Here is a 26,062-nt window from a genome sequence, read left to right on the forward strand (position 1 = left end):
CAGACTGCAGCTGGCCTTTGCTAGCTATCTAACCTATTATAATAATGTCATTCCATTATTGCACAGTGTTGCCATATGACAACACAGACATTTTATCAATTTACCAAAAACTAATTTCATAACTTTTTTTGAGTGGTGAATGTCATCATAACTTACCTGAGATGATGTTAACATTTTTTTTTGTGAATGTGACATGGGCGGGTCCTTGTTTGTTACTGACATTTTAGTTTGCTTTCAGCAACTACCGACAAGAGTTAGTCTGTCAGAAATCGTGCCACAGAAAAAAATTGCATGTCATGTGACTTAACCAAAGCACATCATTGGCTAAACCTAAGGTCTTCTCTTACCAACAAAAAAAAACAGATTGTTCTCTTAAAGAGACAGTGGCAAGGAAATGAACACAAAGTGTATGTTGCCATATGGCAACACTATGCGGTAGAGGGTTAAAAGATAAGATTCTAAATGGAACCTTAAAGGGTTTGGTCAGGCTTCATATTTTAGGCTCAAAAACATTTTAACTGAAAACAAAATGCAATAACCCATTGAACATGTAAGTAATGTGTAATTGTTTAAGACTTTTCTCCTTGTAAATAACCTTTTTGGCATAAAGCGTTCTATAAAGTTAAGTCAAGAACAACAGGGTTCTATATAGAACTTCATTGAACCTTTTGAACCTTAATGCAGAATTCTCTAGTTCCCTTTCAGTCGGTCACGTTCGACGTACGTCAGTAGTGAACGACGAATTGGGATATCGCTAGAGAGCCCTATCAGCTTCGAGTGAACTAAAACATGCCAATGGAATTGGCGTGCGATATTTGCATAATGCGCACCGCCTCCGACAGGTGTATATAAATAGGAAGCAGATGCAATCGCACTCTGTCTTTCGCTTCGGAGCCAACCTGTGTGTTCCTGCTATTAGATTGAGAGTGACTTCTCAAGCCTTTGAAGAGCTTTCGTTCTACAGTGCTGGTATTATGGCACCGTACAGCGAGGCTGCGAGCTTTTCCAGAGTGAGCTTTCCGAGCTGTTATTCAGCTCTCAACTGCTGTTTTCACAGCATTATTTGCCCCGTTTGGTTTGCGATTTGGGCCGGTTCCTCTGTGTATGTGATTCAGGGAGTGAAAGCTGTTCCTGCAGTCACATCGCGGCTGTTCCCTGTGTGCTTCGGCACAAAGAACAAAAGTTTCTAAAAGAGCTTCACAGACAGACACTGCGTCTTTTTCAAGACGTCATTCTGTCTGTGCGTTTCTGGAGGCGGTCGTTTCCTATCCTCACTGACGGCCACAATCACTTTCTCTCATGTCTGCTTAGCGTGCTGAGACTGTGTTTGTGGGTGGTTCATATTCTCTTATGAGAATATGCCCACGTCGGCGCGTTGTTTGTCTCGCCTTTCTCGTAAGGGTTTGAGCGCTCAGCGCGCCGTGTGCCGTCTAGCTGCCAGCTGACAGCGCGCGTTGCCATGGCGACCCTGCGCGCTGTCTGGCGACCCTGCGTGCTGTCTGGCGCTCTAGATGCACGGTCGAGACTCGAGTGCCTTTAATGAGGTGGAGTCCCCTCACTTATTCCCCGATCTAGTTTATTTTTCTGAATCAGAGAAATACTACTTTGGTTAATAAGCCTGGGTGACCAGAGGATCACAGTGGGGCATTACCCGCCGAGCCATTCTCCGTGGGCCCCCCACTCCTCTAGTGCATCGCAAACATGTTGTGACTTTGTTCGTGGGTGGTTCATGTTTAGTTCAACATAGCCACGTCGGCGCCCAGTGCGCCGTGTGTCGTCCAGTTGGACGGCCACGTTCACGGTCCAACATGGCTGGTAGCCTCTGCATGGATTGCTGGTCCTTCTCATGGGGGACCTAGCGTCTTAGTCAGGGCTCCAGCAGAGGATCAGATGTCGACTGCTACATTGGAGAGAGTATTGTTGAGTTCTGAACGTGAAGATGAGGCTGAGTGTCCCACGGTTGTGATGTGCTCATGCTGAATCAGATTCAGACTTGACAACCATGCTTTCCCGGGCCCCTGGGGGCGTGGTGCGACGTGTACTTGCCTTGCCCCGCCCCCTGTCTTTAGCCCAGACGTGCATGGAAAAACTTGGCGGTTTGTAGCCTTTTTTGGTGTCAAATATGGAACGCCAAAGGGGCCATAATCTGCATTACAAGTTTTTTCTCTCTCACTACCCTCTGGGGTGGGGTGGCAGTGCTACGATCACACCACCTCTGCCCTGCATGGGTCTTGGTCACCGGCAAGTCCGTGGTAGGCCAAAGCACTCATTGCATCTGGGTAGTTCTGAGTCGGGGTTGAGCTACGCATGGTGCAAGTCATAGCGCAGGCCCCTGGCCAGACAATGCCCACCGTGGTGGTCCGGAAACACCCCTGGCTAGTCTTGCTGGGATGTGTCGTTGTCAAAGTACGCTTTCTCGATGCACTCATCTCACAAGCTGGCCTAAAACCCAGCCCGTTTAGCCCTGCAGTCAACCCAGTTGGCTAGCGGGAAGCGGTCCTGGAGATATGGCGACCTGGAGCTGAGGTAAACAGTTCTTTCTCCCCGGAGGAGGGCCGGGGGGGAGAATTCTGGTCTGTTCTGCCGCTGGCTCTCCGGAGTCCAGCAGTACCCATGAATAGAACTGTTGTCTGATCCTCCAGATCCCGAGAGGGTATGGCTGGCAGTGTGCGGGGCCCCGCCTTGCCACTCTCAGCCCCCTCTCACTTACAGGTTCCAGTGTGATGGTTCAGGCCGCACCCCATGTGCCGTCTCCCATTCACACTGCTACCTCGCAGAGTCTGACCACACTCTGGGCCGCAACCATGCCGTCCGAGTCGGGTCCCCGTACTCTGCTTGTGGCTGTCAGCGTGCGAGGCCCCGCCTTGCCGACGCAGCCCCCTCTCACATCGCCAGCAGGTGCCAGTGTGATGGTGCAGGCCGCACCCCGTGTGCCGTCTCCCATATGCACTGCTACCTTGCAGAGTCTGATCACACTCCGGGCCTCTACCATGCCATCCGAGTCGGGTCCCCGTACTCTGCTTCGCTGCCCCACCCCCAGTACGTCTGTGGTGCGTTTGGTCCCGCTGACTCGGTGTCTGGAAGTCTGGATAGCGCTCCCCAGCCCGTCCCCCTGGCTCATTCGCACTATCAGACTCGGCTATGTGATTCAGTTCGCCCGGCGTCCCCCGGTTTTCAGGGGTGTCCACTTCACTTAGGTGTCGTTGGACAGTTCACCTGTTCTCTGGGTGGAGATTGCTGTCCTCCTGGCGAAGGATGCAATCGAGCCGGTCCCTCCAGCCGATATGAAGTCAGGGTTCTATGGCCCTTACTTCATTGTACCAAAGAGGGTGGTGGGCTACGGCCAATCCTGGATCTGCGCATTTTGAACCGGTATCTTCACAGGATGCCGTTCAAGATGCTCACGCAGAAGCGCATTTTCGAATGCGTCCGTCCCCAGGATTGGTTTGCAGCGATCGACCTGAAGGACGCGTACTTTCATGTCTCGATTCTTCCTCGACACAGACCCTTCCTGCGGTTTGCGTTCGAGGGTCGGGCATGTCAGTACAAAGTCCTACCCTTCGGGCTGGCCCTGTCACCCCGCATCTTTACGAAGGTTGCGGAGGCGGCCATTGTTCCCCTCAAGGAACAAGGCGTTCGTATTTTCAACTATCTTGACGACTGGTTGATCCTGGCCAGCTCACGAGAGCAGTTGTGCGAACACAGGGACATGGTTTTAGCTCACCTCAGCCGGTTGGGTCTTCGGGTCAACTGGGACAAGAGCAAACTCGCCCCGGGCAGAGGATCTCTTATCTCGGTCTCGAGCTAGACTCGGTCACACGGACTGTGCGTCCAGTCGGTGTTGAACTGCCTGAGCTCGCTCAAGCGCAGGACAGCGGCCCCACTGAAAGACTTCAGAGGCTCCTGGGGCATATGGCATCTGCAGCCATGGTCTCGCCGCTCGGATTGCTCCATATGAGGCCGCTTCAACACTGGCTCTGCGGCCGGGTCCCGAGATGGGCGTGGCAGCGCGGCACGCTCCGTATCCCCGTGACACCGAGCTGCCGTCGCACCCTCATCCGGTGGTCAGACCCTTCGTTCCTGCGGACAGGAATGCCCCTCGATCAAGTGTCCAGGCACGCTGTGGTCCACACAGATGCCTCTGCCACCGGATTGGGGGCCACGTACAACGGGCATGCAGTGTCGGGTCTTTGGACGGGGCCTCAACTGCATTGGCATATCAATTGCCTGGAGTTGCTAGCAGTACGTCTTGCACTGGGCCGCTTCAAGGAGCTGCTGTCAGACAAGCACGTACTGGTCCGCTCGGACATCACTGCGGCCGTTGCGTACATCAACCATCAGGTGGTCTACGCTTCCGTTGCATGTTGCAACTCGCCCGCCATCTCTTGTTATGGAGTCAGAAGCATCTGAGGTCGCTTCGTACCATTCATGTCCCAGGTGTGCTCAACCGTGCAGCTGACGAGCTCTCACGGCAGCCTCCACTTGCGGATGAGTGGCGACTCCATCCCCAGGCGGTCCAGCTGATCTGGCAGCTTTCGGCGAGGCCCAGATAGATCTGTTCGCCTCCCCAGGAACTGCCCACTGCCAGTGGTTCTATTCCCTGACCGGCGGCATGCTCGGCACGGATGCCCTATCACTCAGCTGGCCCCGGGGTCTACGCTATGTACGTTTTCCCCCAGTGAGCCTTCTCGCACAGCTCCTGTGCAAGGTCAGGGAGGACGAGGAGCAGGTCTTGCTAGTGGCTCCGTTTTGGCCCACTCGGACCTGGTTTTCGGACCTAATGCTCCTCACGACAGCCCCTCCTTGGCCGATTCCTCTGAGGAAGGACCTCCTGACTCAGAGACGGGGCACCCTGTGGCACCCGCGTCCCGACCTGTGGAACCTCCACGTGTGGTCCCTGGACGGGATGCGGCGGTTCTGAGTGATCTCCCGCAAGCGGTCGTAGACACCATCACTTCCGCTAGAGCTCCTTCCATTAGGAGCCTCTATGCGTTGAAGTGGAACCGGTTCGTTGAATGGTGCTCCTCTCTCGAGAGGACCCCCGATTATGCTCGGCAGATCTGTGCTTTCCTTCCTGCATGAGGGCCTGGAGTGAAGGCTGTCTCCCTCCACCCTCAAGGTGTATGTTGCCGCTATTGCCGCACATCACCATGCAGTTGTTGGCAAATTAGGGATCTGCACGCATTTTCGGTCGACGAATCGTGCCTGGAATTCGGGCCCGGTGACTCTCACGTTATCCTGAGACCCCGGCCCGGATATGTGCCCAAGGTTCCTACCACTTCCTTCAGAGATCAGGTAGTGAACCTGCAAGCGCTGCCTTCGGAGGAGGCAGACCCAGCCCTAGCTTTGCTCTGTCCCGTCCGCGCTCTGCGTGTGTACGTAGACAGAACGCAAAGCTTCAGGACCTCAGATCAGCTCTTGTCTGTTACGGAGGCCAGCAGAAGGGAAAGGCTGTCTCCAAGCAGAGGATGGCCCACTGGATAGTGGATGCCATCGCCCTGGCGTACGAATCCCAGGGCGTGCCTTGCCCGTTCGGGTTGAGAGCCCACTCCACCAGGAGTGGCCTCTTCCTGGGCACTTGCTCATGGCGCCTCGCTGACAGATATCTGTAGAGCTGCGGGCTGGGCGACACCTAACACGTTCGCTAGGTTTTATAGCCTACGTGTAGAGCCGGTATCTTCACGTGTACTCGCATCCACTAGTCGGTAGACTTGTTGTACCCGCTCTAAGTGTCGGCTTGCAATGCCATTCCCGCCCCCTGGGCCGGATACGTGCATACTTTTCACTCCAGTCGTGTTCCCCGCTTGGCGAACCCTGTCGAGTTCCTCCGCCTCCCCCTTCGGCTCAGACGTTGCGGAGTGTCTGATGCCAGGCCTACATCCGTCGCTGACGCTGTCTGTTGGCTGGGGTCCATATGTCGTGACTCCTCTACGTGAGCAGTCCCATATGTGTAATTATCCACGGTTTAAAACTCCCTACGGGTGAGTCCGTGTCTTTCCCTTAGCAGAGCCAGCTTCTGCGGTCACCTGTCAGATAAGTCTCCCCCTACCAGGCAGAGCCATCCCAGGGACTCCATATGCGTACGGCTTACGGGCCAGTCCATATGTGTATTTCCCACGTAAATTCCTCCCCACTGGGCAGGTTGTGGTCTCCGCAGCATCCCTTACGGGTTCGCTTCCCCAGTGTAGTCTAGTTTACTTAGTGGGTATTCGGTAAGACAGCAGTAAACTCTCTCGGCGTAAGCTCGCCCCCTTCACCGTTCCAGCTGGTGCTATGGGTGGCCGAGCTTGCGCTGGGCACTGGAAGGGGTTTCGTAACTGTGGCGCTTTATTTGGGATCCCAATTCGTCGGTCACTACTGACGTACGTCGAACGTGACCGACTGAAAGGGAACGTCTCGGTTACGTATGTAACCCTCGTTCCCTGAAGGAGGGAACGGAGACGTACGTCCCGTCGCCACAGTTTCTGTACCCTCGCTGTAGTGCGGACACAAGTTGTCTCCTCAGCGAAAAACAGAGTGCGATTGCATCTGCTTCCTATTTATATACACCTGTCGGAGGCGGTGCGCATTATGCAAATATCGCACGCCAATTCCATTGGCTTGTTTTAGTTCACTCGAAGCTGATTAGGGCTCTCTAGCGATATCCCAATTTCGTCGGTCACTACTGACGTACGTCTCCGTTCCCTCCTTCAGGGAACGAGGGTTACATACGTAACCGAGACGTTTTTCACTGAATACTCTGTAGGGTTGTCCTAATCATCATTTTAGATGCCCCTTTTGCGGCTGCTATGCGCCCTCAATGCACAATTCAGCTGAGCCTGCAAGTTTGCGAGCTACGCAGAAGACTTTACTCGGCAGTCAAAGCGGCATTATGTCATGAAAGTGCAAAGGAAGAAGAGGAAGACCGTAAGGTTTTAGGGTGCCATTTGCGATTCAGCCAAATTTGAAAGCTGCGCCCTCGAGATCTTACATTTATCAAAGCGATAAAAGGGAAATTAAACATATCTTGACATGAAGGAAACATAAATATTTTACGTTTTAGTGCTATAGATGTGTCACTCACTAAAAAATGTTGGGTTAAAAATAACCCAACTATTTTAAAATGACCCAACATTTTTGGTAAATAACCCAACATAGTGACCCAATATGTGTAACCCAACGGTTGGGTTAATAAAATAACCCAACGTTTTTTACTGTGCAATATTGTACGTTTTAAAAAAAATGTATGTTGTGTACGTTTTGAAAGTTACATATTAATACCTATGAATTAACAATGAGACCAGGCTGGTATGTTGAGTTGATTCCATATACAAACTAGGAAGTATCAGAAAAATTTGGGGAAAATATCATGATGGTTCTATATCCATGAGCACTAATACTTCATAATCATGAAAGGAAAGCAAGTATATGATTCATAGTTTAATATTTGGTCTTTTCTCATTAGTCCTCAGTTATTGTAAAGCTGCTTCAACAGATGGAGTCACTGTGTCTGTCGAGCACAGTAATAAACAGCAGTGTCCTCTTCTCTCAGACTCTTGGCTTCAAGATACTGTGTACTTTGAGACACGTCCTCACTCATAGTGAAGTGGTTTTCCATTGTATCTGCATAATAAACACTACCAGTGTTTACTCTCCCACATGGAAAGAACCTATATGTGGATATATGCGCATATATGAAACCTATATGCAGTGTATATGTACATATATGCTGCATATATGCACATATATGATAATATATATGCTGCATATATGCGCATATATACTGCATATATGCTATATATATGCTGCATATATGCGCATATATACTGCATATATGCTATATATATGCTGCATATATGCGTATATATACTGCATATATGTGTATATATGCCACATATAGGCAAAATTGGGGTGCATATATGTGCATATACAGGAAATATAGGTCTCCTGTATTGCTTCTTCATATCCATATATATGCCCTATACATACAAGATATGTCTTCTATATAGCTAATGGCAGGATCTGGTCATTTTGTAGCTCATATCTCATTTTTGACTGTCATACATGATGCCTAGCTCATATTTTCTATTATCAAGGCAAAAACTAAGAATTAACGAAAAAAAATTATGCAAGAACTTATGTATGTGCGAATGTAGCAGTTATGTATTTAGACAATTATTTTGTGATTCCACTTGCCATGACCATATTTGGGGTTTCCTGCCGCCATGCTGACTTGGGGTGTTGACGCACTTTGCTGCTTCCCAGTCTGCATGAGACATCACAGCGGTAGGTCGCACAAAGTTTTTGCGGTGATTCAATTAAGGCCATGTTTCATGTAACAGCTGAATTCACATGATATATTTGTATGATTGTAATCCAAAACCCCTCTGTGATGTACATTCAGATGTTTCGTTGATTATTTTTCTTTACTTAAGTTACTTTTAATATCTCTCTTTCTCAGCGTTGTGCGTTGCTGCCGCATGCTGTTTGTATGCTGCACAAGTCCTCATATATTGCCATTTGTGTTATACAGAATAAAGTGAGGACCTGATGGCAAGATTTTTCGCAGTCTGTCTTTGATTACGACACAACGCAGAAAACACACCGCTACACGAACACGTGAAATTGGTCCCACATGGAAAAAACCTATATAAACATATATGTTTCAATATAGGTTTGATATAGGTTTTTAATATATGTGACATATATAAAATTGGCCGTTTTCCTATATTATGTGTCATATATGTACATATATGTGTATATATATATATATATGTGTACATATAGTGTACATATGTGTACATATATATGTGCATATATGTTACATATATGTGTGCATATATGTGTACATATATGTGTGCATATATGTACATATATGTACATATAATATAGGAAAACGGCCAATTTTATATATGTCACATATATGTAAAACCTATATCAAAACCTATATTGAAACATATATGTTTATATAGGTTTTTTCCATGTGGGCTCCCAATCCACTCCAGAGCTTTCCCTGGCTTCTGATCCAGTGCATCCAGTAGCTCGCCATTGTAAAACCAGATATTTTACAGGAGATCTTCACTGTTTCTCCAGGTATCTTCATCACAGCAGGAGACTGATCTAATCGGATTTCATCACCACTGATACCTATGGAATAAAAGACATAAATCAATGAAGAGCTTGTATTAATTAAAGTGCTGTTTGACTGAAAAAAAATGTCAAAATTACCTTGATGAGATACAATCACTATACAGATGAAATGCCAAATATTCATGTTCATGTTATGAAAGGAGGAACCTGCTGCAACAGTCAAAACCGATGTATGGAGATAAACAGATTGGGGCTTTTAAAGGGAACTAGGTGAAGTAGGTTTGCATAGACTGCCCTCTAAAGGTATATTTACATTTTCTGTGCCCTTATTAACCTCTGTAACCATGTCTGTCTCTTTGACTTTCAGGCTATTGTTTTTTACTTCTCATTTTCTTGCTCAGAGGGGCTGGTTACCAATTAAATTTATATATTTTTAGGTAATCCAAATTATTATTCAATCCAAATTCTGCAAAATATTCACTTGAAGCAGAAATATATGAGATCCACTCGAGCCCTTTCCCTTCAGCTTGTCTTATCCATGAAATAACTGCATCACCAACTTCAATCCCAGAGAAAGTACAGGTCAGTTTGTTCGTTGCCAGGATTGAGGACGACTGAATCAGTCAGTGTCTGACCTTTTGCACTTTGTTAAAATAACAGTAAGACCATGTCTACATCAATCAGTTATGAAATAGCATTAAAAAAAGAAAGAAAAATGCATTTCTAAATCCTACCGTCCATACAGACATATTATGCTCATTAAAAACAGGTAATTCTGAGGACTTTTTTCTAAAATAAAAAAATAAAATAAAATAGCAAAATGTCAAAATTATTACGTAACATGTTGTAGCCTATATAAACTCACAACGAGAAAGAATCCTTGAAAGTAGAATTTAATCACAATAACCAGGAGAAAACCACATTAACACAACACGAACCGACAGAGACTGAGGGAGAACACACTGTACATATACACAAGGCAAACAAAGGGAACTTAACAGGATAATTAATAAGACACACATGAACTGAAAATCAAATCAGTCTGTAACTATGAGAGCTAAAGAGTGGCCGGGAAAACTGAACAAAGGAGGACATGACAAATGAAAAAAACAAACAAGAGTCCAAAATAAACAGACATGTGACAAAAATGAATGAACTATTTATTAAATTACTAATTTATTTGACATGTTTGATTATTGTTGAGCTGAATTTGTGTTTATATATAAAGTTGAATTGGAGATTGAATTTGAAGAGTAAGCATGGAGAGTATTGGGTGGAAATGTGAGGAGGTGTTACTGATGTGATGCTGCTGAAGAGTCACGTATATTGCAATGCTCTACCATTTGAGCTACGTGAAACCTGAAATATGACACCGATAAAAGGGTACAAAAGGGTACACAACTTTAGTAAAAAAAAAAGTTGCGCCATAAAACACTTTCTTATTGGATATATAAAATAAAAATAAATAAAAAACTAAGAAAAAATAAAATAAGCTCCACCTTGACAATACCCATGTATTAGTACAGTTTATAAAGTTTTGTGATAGAAGGATTATTAGAAAAAAAAAAAAAAAAAAACATCCAGTCCATTGTTAATATAAGAGAATGTAGCCTAGACTGAACAGATCTACTTCATACTGAGACATACTGTGGGAAACAGACGAGTCAGTATGACTCGAAATAAAGAATCATTTTAATAGCAGCGTGTTTTTTATGGGTTTTTTTATTGTATATAAATGCATTTAGATTCAAAACATTTTAGATTTTATCACTTATATCACTTTGTATCATCTTCCCCTTTATCAGCTCAACCATGTCCACCTCATGATGAGTTTTTGAACAGCTGTCTGTATTAGTGTTTCCACAGTGTCTCTCTTGCACAGTAATACACCGCAGTGTCTTCAGTCTTCAGCTGATTCATGTGTAGATAGAAAGTAGAGCTGTCCTTAGATGCTGTGAACCTGCCCTGCACTGACTGAGCTGAGCTCTTATAAGAATCTGAATAATAATAAATAATCAATTCAAGTCCTTTTCCAGGTGCCTGACGGATCCAATAGATGTTAGTGCTACTAAGAGTGAATCCACTGCAGGCACAGGTCAGTTTGCAGGAACCACCTGGAGTCACAACTACTGACTGTTCAGACTGTGTGAGCACAACCTGAGAGTCAATACCTGTGGATAAACATGAAATGTACAAATAATCAGGATCATGTATTTATTTACACTAAGAAAAGAGTTTATTTTGTCCTATAAATATATTTACCAGACACTGCGGCCAGCAACAGCAAGATATATGAAGTGAACATGATTTATGTCAAGGCTGAACGTCTCGGGTTACGAGTGTAACCCCTGTTCCCTGAGTAAGGGAACGAGACACTACGTCGGATGACGTGATGGGAACCTTCTGTCTTTTGTGTTCGTGAAGCACCTCTGTATCCAACCAATGAAAAGACGTGACGTCAGAGGCGGGTGACGTCACGGATCAGGAAGCTATAAAGCACACCTGAACACAAAGCACGCCAGCTTCTGTAAAATGTCTGAAGCAAGCGCACCAGGTATGCAGGAGATACGGCCACGCGACGTAGCATCTCGTTCCCTTACTCAGGGAACAAGGGTTACACTCGTAACCCGAGACGTTCCCTTTCGTGGGAACTATCGACGCTACTTCGGATGACGTGATGGGAACGCAATCCCAACTACGCCGTGTCTCCAAGTGCCTGGCTGCTATCTTGTAGCACCCTGGCCCCCGGAGTGATGTTAAGGTGAAGATTGTAAAATCTGATAAAAGTGTGCTGGGATGACCATCCAGCCGCACCACAAATGTCGTCCATAGAGACACCAGATAGGAGAGCTCTGGACGCGGCCATACCTCTCGTGGAGTGAGCACGCACCATCAGAGGACACGGGCACCCCACCGTCTCATACGCAAGTGAGATGGCGTCGACCACCCACTTGCTCATCCGCTGTTTAGATGCTGGGCCCCCCCTCTTAGGGGACCCGTAACATACAAACAATTGTTCTGTTTTCCTCCACAGGGCAGCTCTGTGGACATAAGCATCTAATGCTCTTACAGGGCAAAGCAGATTCTTCCTTTCCTGATCCAAACTCGCAAAAGGAGGCGGGCAGAAAGCCTCCAGTACGATGGGACCTGGGACCCTCGTTGGAACCTTTGGAACATAGCCAGGCCTGGTATGCAAAAAGGCTTTCACCATACCTGGCGCAAACTCAAGGCAAGATGGAGCGACTGACAGCGCTTGTAAATCACTGATTCTCTTCAGGGAAGAGACAGCCAGAAGAAAGATGGTTTTGAGTGTCAAGAACTTATCTGACACCTCCTCTATCGGCTCGAAGGGAGCCTCAGCCAGCCCTTGGAGCACAATAGCGAGGTCCCAGGTCGGGGTCTTCGTGCGCACCACAGGTCTCAACCTGAGTGCACCACGGAGGAAGCGTACTACTAGGGGGTCTCGACCCAGCGAGGAGCCCCCTACAGGGATATGATGAGCCGAAATAGTGGCCACATATACTTTCAGCGTGGAAGGGGTTAAACCTTCCGAGAACTTTTCCTGAAGGAACTGAAGCACGTCAGAGACAGAAGAATGGACCGGGTCCAAATTATGCTGTTCACACCACATAGAGAACAGTTTCCATTTATATAAGTACAACTTCCTCGTGGAGGGAGCTCTGGAGTGAAGGATGGTCTCCACAACCTCGGTTGAGAGACCAGTTCCTATGAGCCTTGCCCCCTCAGGGGCCAGGCCCACAGTTTCCACATTTCTGGGCGGGGATGGAGAATCGTGCCGCCCGCTTGAGACAGGAGATCCTGCCTGAGAGGAAGCTCTAAGGGAGAGCCGTGAAGTAGAGACATTATGTCCGCAAACCATACTCTGGTCGGCCAGTAAGGGGCCACCAATATTAGGTCGACCTTCTCCTGGCGAACCTTCTCCAGAACTCCCGGGAGCATTGAGACTGGGGGGAATGCATACAGACGCAGCCTCGGCCACGTCTGTAGCATGGCATCCAGCCCTAGAGGTGCTGGGTGCTGAAGTGAATACCACAGAGGGCACTGAGCTGACTCCTCTGTGGCAAATAGATCGACTTGAGCTCGACCAAAAGTTTTCCATATCAACTCCACCACCTCGGTGTGGAGTTTCCATTCCCCCGGTCTCGCGCCCTGCCTCGACAGGGCGTCCGCTCCCACATTCAACCGCCCAGGGATATAAGCTGCTCTCAGCGAGAGGAGCTTTCCCTGGGACCAGAGGAGGATGCGACTGGCCAATTTTGATAATAGGCGAGACCGCAAGCCCCCTGATGGTTGATGTACGAGACCACCGCAGTGTTGTCCGTACGGACCAACACATGGTAATCTCTCAGGTCTGGGAGGAAGTGTTTCAGTGCAAGAAACACCGCCATCATCTCCAGCCGATTTATGTGCCAGGAGAGCTGATGGTCCTCCCAAAGACCCTGCGCTGAGCGACCACTCATGATCGCCCCCCAGCCCATGAGGGAAGCATCTGTCGTAAGCATTACACGACGACCAGAAGTCCCCAGCACGGGTCCCTGGGTTAGAAACCAAGGCTTCTTCCACATGACCAGAGCACGAAGGCATCGCCGCGTGACTTTGATCATGCGAAAAGGATTTCCCCTCGGGGAAAACCCCTTGGTCCTGAGCCACCACTGTAAGGGTCTCATGTGCAGGAGGCCAAAAGTAATGACGTTGGACGCAGCTGCCATCAGACCCAACAGTCTCTGAAACTGTTTTACAGTGAGTGACTGGCCTAATTTCACCCCTTTCACGGCCCCGAGAATGGAACTCACACGAGCAGGGGACAACTGCGCCTGCATCGTGGTGGAATCCCAGATTACACCTAAGTAGTTTGCAACCTGACTCGGGACCAGCACACTCTTTTTGGCGTTGAGCCTCAGCCCAAGCCTTTTCATGTGCGACAGAACAACATCTCGATGTTGAAATGCCAATTGTTCTGTTTGAGCTAGTATCAACCAATCGTCGATATAGTTCAGCACGCGGATGCCCTGGAGTCTCAGCGGAGCCAGCGCTGCATCCACGCACTTCGTGAACGTGCGGGGTGAGAGGGATAGGCCGAACGGAAGAACCCTGTATTGGTAAGCTTCGCCCCCGAAAGCAAACCTGAGGAACTTCCTGTGTGAAGGATGGATGGATACATGAAAGTATGCGTCTTTCAGATCTATCGCTACAAACCAGTCCTCGGACCTGATCTGAGGGATTATCTGTCTGAGTGTAAGCATTTTGAACTTCAACTTCCTTACTGATCGATTTAACACACGTAAATCTATGATCGGACGCAACCCTCCATCCTTCTTCGGAACAATGAAGTAGCGGCTGTAAAAGCCCGACATTTTGCTGGGAGGGGAAACCCTTTCTATAGCCCCTTTTTGCAAAAGCGTCGTTACTTCTTGCTCCATCACCAGAGACTGCTCTGGGGTTACCACCGTAGGAAGCACCCCATTGAACTTGGGCGGTCGTGAACCGAACTGAATTCTGTAGCCCTGTTCTACCATGAGCAGCACCCACTTCGAAACATTCGGGAGATTTTTCCACTCTTCCAAATATTCTACTAAGGGAACCAATCTCTCGAGACTGGTCTCTGGTGTTTTTTGAGCACTTGGCTTGTCCATCTGACGCGGCGCACCGGCAGACAGGCGAATCACGTGCTGGCCGACCCTCCTCGGAGGATCGGCGGAGACCGCTGTGCCCTGACGCACGCTGGGTGGCAGGGTTGACAGAACGGTCCCCTGAGGGCACCGGGAGGGACCCGATATCCGAATCCCCCCGGAGGGGGCTGCCCTCGAGAGATCCTGCACTATAAAGGTCAGGACCTCTTCTTTGAAGCCTTCCGGGAGATAATGACGGTCCTCAGATCCGTCCTACCTCTGGAAGGCTTCGCCTGTGCCGCCCGCCCCGGCCCCCCAGATCTTTGTGGGGAGCACGGGAGGTGACACTGGCTTTTTGTTGCACCCTGTGTGCTGAGGAGCTGGCTGTCGGCTGAGGCTGCTCCCGCCCAGCAGCCTCGGGGGGTGAGAGCGGCGGGGAATAATTTTAGAGAATGCCGCTGTCTGCTTTCGTGTCTCCTGAAACCTGTCGACGACAGTTGACACTGCGTCGCCGAACAGGCCATCAGGAGACAGCGGCGCGTCCATGAGAACATTTTTATCACTCTCCTTGATGTCTGAGAGGTTGAGCCAGAGATGCCTCTCCGTGGCCACCAGGGCTGCCATAGAGTGGCCGATGGATTTGGCTGTCTCCTTGGTGGCCCGGAGAGCTAAATCTGTTGCCTTTCTGAGCTCATGAATAGCCTCAAAGGACGCTTCCCCAGTGTCATCAATTTCCCCCAGCAGGTCGGCTTGGTATGCCTGTAAGATAGACATAGTGTGAAGGCATGCCGCCGCCTGACCTGCCGCCGAATAAGCCTTGCCCACCAAGCTGGAAGTTGTCTTTAGGGGCTTGGTGGGCAGCGTCGGGGTCTTAAGGGACGATGTGGACTCGGGTGAGAGATGGCTCGCGAGCGTCTCCTCGACCCGAGGCATCGCCCCATAGCCGTGACGTTTCAGCCCAACTATATTGCTATATAGTGATGTCTGCGGGCTGTATAGTCTGTATTGTACTGGCCGCTTCCACGACCTCGACACCTCGGTGTGGAGGTCGGGAAAAAACGGCAGACCCCGGCGCTGAGGTAGTGACCGCGTGGGAAGAAACCTTTCATCAAGCTTACTTTTTGGTTTATTTTCAGCTTTCTCCGCGGGCCAGTCGATTTTTAACTTTTCTACTGCCCTGGTCACTACCTCTAATAGCTCCTCATAAGCAGGGGATGAGGATGGCGGTTCCTCATCGACGCTCTCCACATCAACCTCCTCGGAGGAAGATATGTTAAGCATCGGTGCCTCTCTTCGGGGGGAAGAAACCGCTACGCGTGCTTCCGCCACCAAAGGAGAGACACTGGGTCTAGCAGGTAAGGGAAGCGATAGGGCAGCGCCCGTCTCTTCCCCCTCTGCTAGATCCATCTGTGAACCCCACGAGTGCAGCCTTCGCTGTGCCTCGGCAGCAGCGGGACCAGACCCGCGGGGAACACTCGCCTCGGCGCCCTCCTCAAAGAGCGCCCGGCGAGATCGCAGCACTCTGAGGGTGAGCCGATCGCAGTGTACACAGACGGCTCCCTCGAGAGCCGCCTGTGCATGCTCAACCCCCAGGCATTTCACACATGTCGTGTGAATCTCCTGTCACTATGTAGCGTGGACAAGGAGGAGTACACTTTTTAAACTGTTGCTGCTTTTCCGCCATAATGCTTTTTGTCTTATTTTTGTGCTTGAAACTCTTGTCCTCGGACGAAGAGATCACTGTGTGAATATATATATATATATATCAGACAGACAACAATAAATAAGACAGACAAGATACAGAGAGCGCTTGCTGAAGACAACAGAAGCTGGCGTGCTTTGTGTTCAGGTGTGCTTTATAGCTTCCTGATCCGTGACGTCACCCGCCTCTGACGTCACGTCTTTTCATTGGTTGGATACAGAGGTGCTTCACGAACACAAAAGACAGAAGGTTCCCATCACGTCATCCGACGTAGCGTCGATAGTTCCCACGAAAGGGAACTGGTGATGAGTCCTCCACTCAACAGTGTAGTTGTTTAAATATGGAACGGACATCAGATCATTTGCATTGAAACCCTGAATTAGCAAAACTAGATCTTGAGGCCACTGAGGTTCATTTAAAGGACAATAGTTCCGCATCTTAATACGGATATAATGTTGTCCTTCTGTGACATGAATAAATGTGATTAGTTTTCAAAGAAGGCATGAGTATACAATCTCCTCTGAGTTCCATTAAAAACAGATGTGATGTTGTGTTACGTTCATGTGAAAGTGAATAAAGGACTGTAGCAAAGTTGTAGTTTTTCACTGTTGTAGTTGAATGCATACAGGCAAACACAGATCAGCCCTTTTCCACCACTGGGTCATTGTTCTCACATTTAGTAGCACAAATAGTGGCTCAGACTCCTAATTCTGTTGCTTTTATATGAAAATAAATATGATGAACAAGACACCCTGTCAGCAGATACACACGGAACACAGAGGTAAGAAATAATAATATGAACACAGACGAATGGGAAATCCAAGTAAGCAAACTTGAAGGAAAGTCTTTGTTAGAGTCTTATCTGTGAGTCATGAAGTCTTTCACTTTTCCAGGGATTGGAACGGAACTGAGGAACCAGGAGGTGATCGTGGTCAGATGCAAAGTGGAATCCAGGGAACAGGTGCATAACAAGCAGATAAGTGAGTCAGTTTGTTCAACATGGTAAGGTTGAGACCAGACAGTGAGTGAACGGGAGGAGTGCTGTTTTATAGTGCTGGCTGCGATTGCTGACAGGTGTGTGTGATCAGTAGTCGGGTGACTGGGTCCTGATGACGTTGGTGGGTGGAGAGGGTGGTGAATGTGTTGACTCCCTGACACACCCAAAGTAGCCTACTGACTCAGACTCAGTCAGTGACACCAACAGACTGAAAAATGAGCAGTTCAACATTAACATTTACAACTGTAAGGCGAGGCGAGGCAAGGCAAGTTTATTTATATAGCACATTTCATACACAATGGTAATTCATAGTGCTTTACATGAAAAGGAAACAAATACATAAGAATAAAAATGGAATGAACAGGAAACAAATATGAACCCTAACTGCCTGAATCACTAAGTATGGGGTTTCTCTATCTGATGTGGAAGAGACAGAGTCATGTTCACGGTGTCATCGAATCTGACCTTATCCAGTGCTTTACACTCCCTGTAGGGGTATCTCTAGACAGATACACCACTATCATGTCCTACGCCACTTTTCGTGTCCCTGTATTGGAGTGCGTTCGATGCGCTGCCTGCCATTAGTGGCTCCCAGTGACTTCTTATCAAAGCCATATGATCATAAATATCATAAAACTAGTATAATTAACGTACCTCCCTGGCCTCCTGCCAATTCCGTACTCTTCACTCACGTCTAAGTGAATCTCTGCCGCTCTCCTTTCCCTATTTCTTTCACTCAGACAGCCCTAACAAAATAAAACGACTTAATAAAATGGAATGCATAGGAAGTAGTAAAAAGAGGATGCACAAAAGATTGATATAAAATGCAATAAAAGCAGTTAAAAATGAAAAAGAATTAAAAGAGTACATATAAAATAAAGTGCATTCAGTTCGGACGTAGCACAGTGCTTATTCAGTAAATGCATAGCTAAAAAGATATGTGAGTATGATGTATGTGATATGTGAGTCTGGATTTGAATTACTGTTGGAACACATCTGATCTCTTCTGGAAGATGGTTCCAGCTGTGACTGGCGTAACAGCTAAAAGCAGACTCTCCTTGTTTAGAGCGAACCCTTGATTTTTCTAACTGATGTGATCCTATTGATCTGAGTGATCTGTTAGGTTTATATTAAATGAGCATATCTGCAATGTATTGAGGTCCTAGGCCATTGAGTGATTTACAAACAAGAAACAGTACTTTAAAATCAATTCTAAATGCAACTGGAAGCCAGTGCAAGGACCTGAGGACTGGTGTGATATGTTCATATTTTCTGGTTCTGCTCACAATCCTGATAGCAGCGTTCTGTACGAGCTGCAGCTGTCTTATGGTCTTTTTGGGAAGACCAGTGAGGAGCCCATTACAATAATTCACCCTGCTGGTGTTGAAAGTATGAACAAGTTTCTCTAAGTCTTGACTGGAGACAAAGCATCTAATTCTTGCAATATTTTTGAGATGATAATATGCTGATTTAGATAAAACCCAGTTTAGACACAATATCCATTGCCCTGTTATGAAAAGAGGAACCTGATGCAGGAAAGTCAAACAAGTTTTGTGTCTGTAGATGAATAGAGTGGGGGCTTTTAAAAGGGACAAGAAGTAGGTTTGCATAGACTGCGCTCTAAAGGTATATTTCTATTTTCTGTGTACTTAATAACCTTAATAACCATGTCTGCCTTTCAATGTATTGTTTATTTTTTATTTATTAGCTCAGACTCGTAGATAATTACAGAGCAAAGTTAAGTGAATACATTTTTAATTGATACAAATCCTTATCCAATCACAGAATCATGTAAACTTTACACATTCCCAAAACATACAATATAAGGAAAAAATTGTTTATAGGTTAGTTAAGTGTTTTTTATTTTATTTTTTTTATTTTTTTTTTACATGCTTTAAAGTTGACAAGTTAAAAAATGAGGGATGGATTGTTTTTTTCAGATACATATGTGAATTATTTTTTAATCACGTGTGGCACAAACAGTTTCTCTAAAGCACATAAGTTTATGTACAGCTCAGCAGCCTCTTGTGTTACTGTGTTTTTCGGGCACAGTAATAAACAGCAGTGTCCTCAGCCTGTAGATTTGTCATGTGCAGATACACCTGCATTTTACTGTTGTCTCTGGAGATGGTGAATCGTCCTTCAACAGTTTTAGAGTAATATTTGCTACTGCCACTTGGAGCAGAAATAAATGAGATCCACTCGAGCCCTTTCCCTTCAGCCTGTCTGATCCATGAAATATCTGCACTGCCAATACTAAATCCTGAGAAAGTACAGGCCAGTTTATGTTCGTTCCCAGGTTTAAGGACGACTGACTCAGACTCAGTCAGTGTCTGTCCTTTGCACACTGTTAAAATAAAAGAAATTATCATTTATGAGACACTTGAATTTTAGCAATAATGTGAAAAATAGACATGACTTGACAGCAAAGAGATGAAAATTAATAAAAATATATATACACTGAAGTACTTAAAATAAATCTTACTTACTTTTCATAGAGACAAGTATGCTTATGAAACAACAAGTAATTCTGAGGACCATTTCTGCAGTAGTTTTTGTTAAAAATCTCAATGACAAAACACTGAAAAGTAGATAAATAAGAATAATTTATAAGGCAGAAAGTACATTTTAATTTGCATAGCCCATCCTCCAGCAGATGTCATATCAATAAAAGGAGGGTCAGACCAAAAGAAAAAAATCAACCGTATATCTGGATTCATCTTGCTCATTGTAGATGATATTTGCCACCACAGTGTAATTCACTTGAAAGCTTTATTTTTATGGATATATAAAGATTAGTGTTTATCCTACAGTGGAAATGTAGAGTAGGCCAGCATTTTAAAATAGATTTGGCATGATTGAATATTGTTGAGTCTGAATCAAACAACAGCCTATTATTTTCAGATTAATTTATCAGGTGCTTATGTACAGTACACTCACTTCAGTTTATGAATCTCACTCAATGATCATTCCTCCAAACTTTGAATCTATTATCTTTTTGACCTTCCTTATTACCAGCCCAGAAATTCATACTTTCATTTGGGACGTTGTTTATACAGAAGTATTAAAATGTTTTCTAAACAAGTAATGTGTTGAATTGTGGGGAAATTTGCAGTAATTGCTTCAGTGATTTCATGCATGAATAGTTTTTGTTCAGCACTGCAGTCTTTTGTGTAACTGTGAATCTCTTGCACAGTAATAAACAGCTGTGTCTTCAGTCTTCAGGCTTTTCACCTCTAAATACAGCATATTTTTGCTGGTGTCTGTGGTCACTGAGAACTGTCCTTGTAGAGACTGAGCATAATATACAGTTGAGCCAGATATATACCCAATCCACTCCAGTCCTCTCCCTGGTTTCTGACGGATCCAAGCCATCCAGTAGCTGCTCATTGAGAATCCAGACGCACTGCAGGACAGAGTGACTGATTCTCCTGGTCTTTTCACCACAGAATCTGAGGAGGTCAAAGACTGACCACTAACAGCTGAAAAACAGAGAAAAATTATGTTAGATGATTTAGAAAAATGAACTGACAATAATAATCTGGAGAAGTGAAATCATTCTCACATGAAATAATCATCAGGAGAACTCCATAAAGTAACATTTCCATTATCACCATAAAATTGTCAAATGAAGAGAATAAGAAGATATTTATCTGCACTGCAGCAGAACATAAACACTGACTGAGGATTTAGTTTATAACACAGTCCTGTGAGTGTCTGAGTGACTCTGATCCTCCCTACTGAATCATTTGCATATATAGAGGTTCACAGATGTAAGGATTTTTAATCTAGTTGTGTTTTAATTTAAATATTTGTTTAGTAGGCCTGTTCACTTACTCTTCAGTCATTCATTATTGACCCGATGTCACACGGATTCTCAAAACAGCTGGTCACAGATCTCACGAACACAAAATCACCAGTCTGATCATAGTCAGAGGATGCAGGGGGAACTAATACCTTTGGCTGCAACTGCTTGCTCACAACAAAGTCACGTTCATACAAACTGCTAAGTCATTAATAGACAGAAATCAAAAGGTCTCAGATGAAGTGTTTGCTGCTCCTTTCATTTATGAGCCTTCAGTTTGACTCATTCTGCACATTAATGTGCTGTAACACCAGATTCAACTTAATCAGCTGAAATAACAATTTCAGAAGAACACAGAATAAATCAAATATAACATTTTATTTGCCAGGAACTGTAAGAATGCATCATGCTAATTAATAATAATAATTACATAATTAAACAACAAGAAGCCAATAATGATAAATAATATCAATTACTCAAAGACTCCAGGTTTACTACTCCGTTTATTGTTTTATTGCATTGTGTCTGTTGCTCTGAGAGTTCCTGAGCTTGGTCTATGAGGAGACTAGACTGGACTTACACAGGCATATATTGTTTAGTTACAATAAGTTCAAGTCAAAAATGTACTATTTATTTATTTTTATTTTTTTTTTTGAACAATGAATGAACAACAGCATCAGCTTCTCAAGGATGAAAGTTGGCTGTGGCAGCTGTTGTCTGGAGGACCACTGGCCATTCGAGGGCCTGTCTAAAGGTCATTGAGGAGAACAGAAGTGAGACATGCTGGTATTTTAGGTGTGACTGAAAGTGATGGGATTGCAGTAGTCATTGTGTTGTTGCTGAGCACTGACAGAGCAGGTGGCTTTGCATATGAGTATTTTCAGCAGGCCAGTGAGGCCCTGTTTTTATTTACAAGATTAAGTTTGCTTTTTCATTGGTTAAAGCAAGAGCACTTTTTTTTATAAAGGCCTGAAGTTATGGAGATAATTATGGTATCACATTGGAAATTAAAAGATAAGATTCTAAATGGAACCTTAAAGGGTTTGGTCAGGCTTCATATTTTCTTCATATAGGCTCAAAAACACTTTTTAACTGAAAAAAAAAAAAAAAATGCAATAATAACCCATTGAACATGTAAGTAATGTGTAATTGTTTAAGACTTTTCTCCTTGTAAATAACCTTTTTGGCATAAAGCGTTCTATAAAGTTAAGTCAAGAACAACAGGGTTCTATATAGAACCTCATTGAACCTTTTGAACCTTAATGCAGAATTCTCTAGTTTTTCACTGAATACTCTGTAGGGTTGTCCCAATCATCATTTTAGATGCCCCCTTTGCGGCTGCTATGCGCCCTCGATGCACATTTCAGCTGAGCCTGCAAGTTTGCGAGCTACGCAGAAGACTTTACTCGGCAGTCAAAGTGGCATTATGTCATGAAAGTGCAAAGGAAGAAGAGGAAGACCATAAAGGAGAGTTCAGACTGCATGATTTTGGCTCGCCGACAGGTTTTGAGAAATCGCAGACAAATGCCTGAAATCACAGGCAAATCGGTGCTCGTTCACGCGAGTGACAATCACGCAGTGTGAATGAGCAAAGACGCGATCTGAGAGAATCGCCGACGAGTCTACGACGCCCGTGAGATATTTGGCATGCTAAATATCTGGACCTGTTGGTGATTCAAAATCCTGCTGTGTGAAAAGTGTTCTGACTGAAAACTACATCGGCGATGACCGACAGCCAATGAGAGGGCAAATTACAGAGCAGCGGGGAGTTCGGGGAGGAGTTATAGATCACAATATCAGCAAGCATGGCTTCGTTTCAGAAAAAGGCTTCTTCTCGGTCTATTTGGACCCAAGAAATGGAAGAAAAATTAGTAGAAATTTGGCAGGAATTTGGCACCCGTGTCTGTTAGACGTTTCATCTGAGCTGTACCACAACGGTATTATTTTTAATAATAATCCCAGTCTGACGTGAGAACTCCAGTCTTGCACGCGTGATATCGCGTTGTTTCCTTGTCACATCTCCCATGTGTTTGGTTGTGAAACATAGTTTGCGTGCCAGACAGAGTTGTCGGTGATTCTTCCTATTGTAAAGTCATGCAGTGTGAAATCTTCTGTCGCTGAACCATCATGCCGTTTGAACACAGCAGTGACTGAATGCTGGCCAAGACAGTCATGCAGTGTGAAAAGAACAGTGACCCGACTACATTGAAAATTGTGTAGTCTGAACTCGGCTTAAGGGTTTAGGGTGCCATTTGCGATTCAGCCAAATTTGAAAGCTGCGCCCTCGAGAACCTTTATGACATGGTTTATGGCACTGATATTGAACGCTCATTGGTTCTCACCTGCTTCATCACAGATTGCGACATGCAATGTTTCAGTGGATTGACATTTGAAATGAGTGCGCGCCTCCATGGAGAGAAGCCGGATTCATATTTTCATGGATAACTTCAATTCTGCTCTGTTCCCCATAAAAACAACAACAACAACAACAACAACAACAACAACAACAACAAAAAAACCATTACCATCAGAGAGGACTGCGACTGAAACTCATCATCATTTGCTACCACTTTTGACATTTTCGCAATAAATGAATTATTGTGATTACACTTGTTTGTCATTTATTCTTTTATTTATAACAGTAGGGAGTTTTAAGAAATGGTTATGGGTAGGTTTAGGGGTAGGTGTAGGATTAGCGGCTCAAAATATCATTTTAATGTATTATTTTTACTAAAATTGTAATTTTCCTACACATTTCTGTCCATTTTGTTTTATTCTTTTAACATTCTGAATAAAATGGGTATGTTTTGGTTCAGGATTGGGTTTAGGGATCTTACATTTATCAAAGCGATAAAAGGGAAATTATACATATATCTTGACATGAAGGAACATTTTGAAAGTTACATATTAATACCTATGTATTAACAATGAGACCAGGCTGGTATGTTGAGTTGATTCCATATACAAACTAGGAAGTATCAGAAAAATTAGAGGAAAATATCATGATGGTTCTATATCCATGAGTACTAATACTTCATAATCATGAAAGGAAAGCAAGTATATGATTCATAGTTTAATATTTGGTCTTTTCTCATTAGTTCTCAGTTATTGTAAAGCTGCTTCAACAGATGGAGTCACTGTGACTCTCGAGCACAGTAATAAACAGCAGTGTCCTCTTCTCTCAGACTCTTGGCTTCAAGATACTGTGTACTTTGAGACACGTCCTCACTCAGTGTGAAGTGATTTTCCATTGTATCTGCATAATAAACACTACCAGTGTTTACTCTCCCAATCCACTCCAGAGCTTTCCCTGGCTTCTGCCTGATCCAGTGCATCCAGTAGCTCGCCATCGTAAAACCAGATATTTTACAGGAGATCTTCACTGTTTCTCCAGGTCTCTTCATCACAGCAGGAGACTGATCTAATCGGATTTCATCACCACTGATACCTGTGGAAAAAAGACATAAATCAATGAAGAGCTTGTATTAATTAAAGCGCTGTTTGACAAAAAAATGTCAAAATTACCTTGTTGAGATACAATCACCATACAGATGAAATGCCAAATATTCATGTTCATGTTATGAAAGGAGGAACCTGCTGCAACAGTCAAAACCGATGTATGGAGATAAACAGATTGGGGCTTTTAAAGGGAACTAGGTGAAGTAGGTTTGCATAGACTGCCCTCTAAAGGTATATTTACATTTTCTGTGCCCTTATTAACCTCTGTAACCATGTCTGTCTCTTTGACTTTCAGGCTATTGTTTTTTACTTCTCATTTTCTTGCTCATCTTTGTTTCCAAATGCAATGACTTCAGTTTTGTCTTTGTTTAACTGAAGGAAGTTTAGGCACATCCAATTTTTAATTTCATCAGTGCATTGGCTCAGGGAGTCAATGGGGCTGTAGTCATTAGGTGACAGAGCTAGGTAAATCTGAGTGTCTTCTACATAGCTATGGTATGCAGTTTGGTTCTTTCTCATTATTTGGCTCAGTGGCAGCATATACTGTATAGGTTGAACAGTAGCAGTTCACATGAATAAGTCTGATAGTCAACAGGTTTTCAAAAGCCTTTCTTACATTCTGTGAGAGCAAACATGAAGATAAAACCCAGTTTAGACACAATATCCATTGCCATGTTATGAAAAGAGGAACCTGATGCAGGAAAGTCAAACAAGTTTTGTGTCTGTAGATGAATAGAGTGGGGGCTTTTAAAAGGGACAAGAAGTAGGTTTGCATAGACTGCCCTCTAAAGGCACATTTACATTTTCTGTGTCCTTATTAACCTCCATGTCTGCCTTTCAATGTATTTTTATTCTTATTTAATAGTTCAGGTAGCTAATTATGAAAAAAAAAAAAAAAAAAAAAAAAAAAAAACACGATCGCTTTGTCTGCATGAATTCAATATGCTTATAATGCTTGTAGTTCATTAAGAAAGACCTCAATAAAGATGTATGTTACAGATTTAAAACCATATTTTAATAAAGTAAAAATCATTGAAGCTTGTTATATTTTAGGGAAAAATGCTCTTGGGCCGTCAGAGATCACATGAATAGTTTTTGTTCAGGCCTGCAGTTTTTTGTGTAACTGTGAGTGTCTTGCACAGTAATAAACAGCTGTGTCTTCAGGCTTCAGGCTTTTCACCTCTAAATACAGCATGTTTTTGCTGGTGTCTTTGGTGATGGAGAACTGGCCTTGTAGAGACTGAGCAAAAATAGTGCCAGTGCCACTGTCAATACGGCCGATCCACTCCAGTCCTCTCCCTGGTTTCTGACGGATCCAGGCCATCCAGCTGCTCATTGAGAATCCAGACACACTGCAGGATAGAGTGACTGATTCTCCTGGTCTTTTCACCACAGAATCT

General features: G+C 44.9%; 1 protein-coding gene, 1 pseudogene and 2 gene segments (V, D, J or C); all 4 read right to left on the reverse strand.

Moving 5' to 3' along the window:
• The window catches only part of LOC125274624 (polymeric immunoglobulin receptor-like), an 859,185-nt gene that overhangs the window by 182,282 nt on the left and 650,841 nt on the right, over positions 1-26,062 (reverse strand). The window lies entirely within an intron of this gene.
• LOC125274978 lies at positions 7,434-9,259 on the reverse strand (annotated as a pseudogene).
• On the reverse strand, positions 10,869-11,401 carry LOC125274960. The segment is given in 2 exon segments: positions 10,869-11,240; positions 11,332-11,401. Coding segments are annotated over 2 exon segments (363 nt in total).
• On the reverse strand, positions 20,537-21,074 carry LOC125274831. The segment is given in 2 exon segments: positions 20,537-20,880; positions 20,964-21,074. Coding segments are annotated over 2 exon segments (381 nt in total).

Source organism: Megalobrama amblycephala, linkage group LG1, assembly GCF_018812025.1.
Source record: "Megalobrama amblycephala isolate DHTTF-2021 linkage group LG1, ASM1881202v1, whole genome shotgun sequence".
NCBI classification, from domain to species: Eukaryota; Metazoa; Chordata; class Actinopteri; order Cypriniformes; family Xenocyprididae; genus Megalobrama; species Megalobrama amblycephala.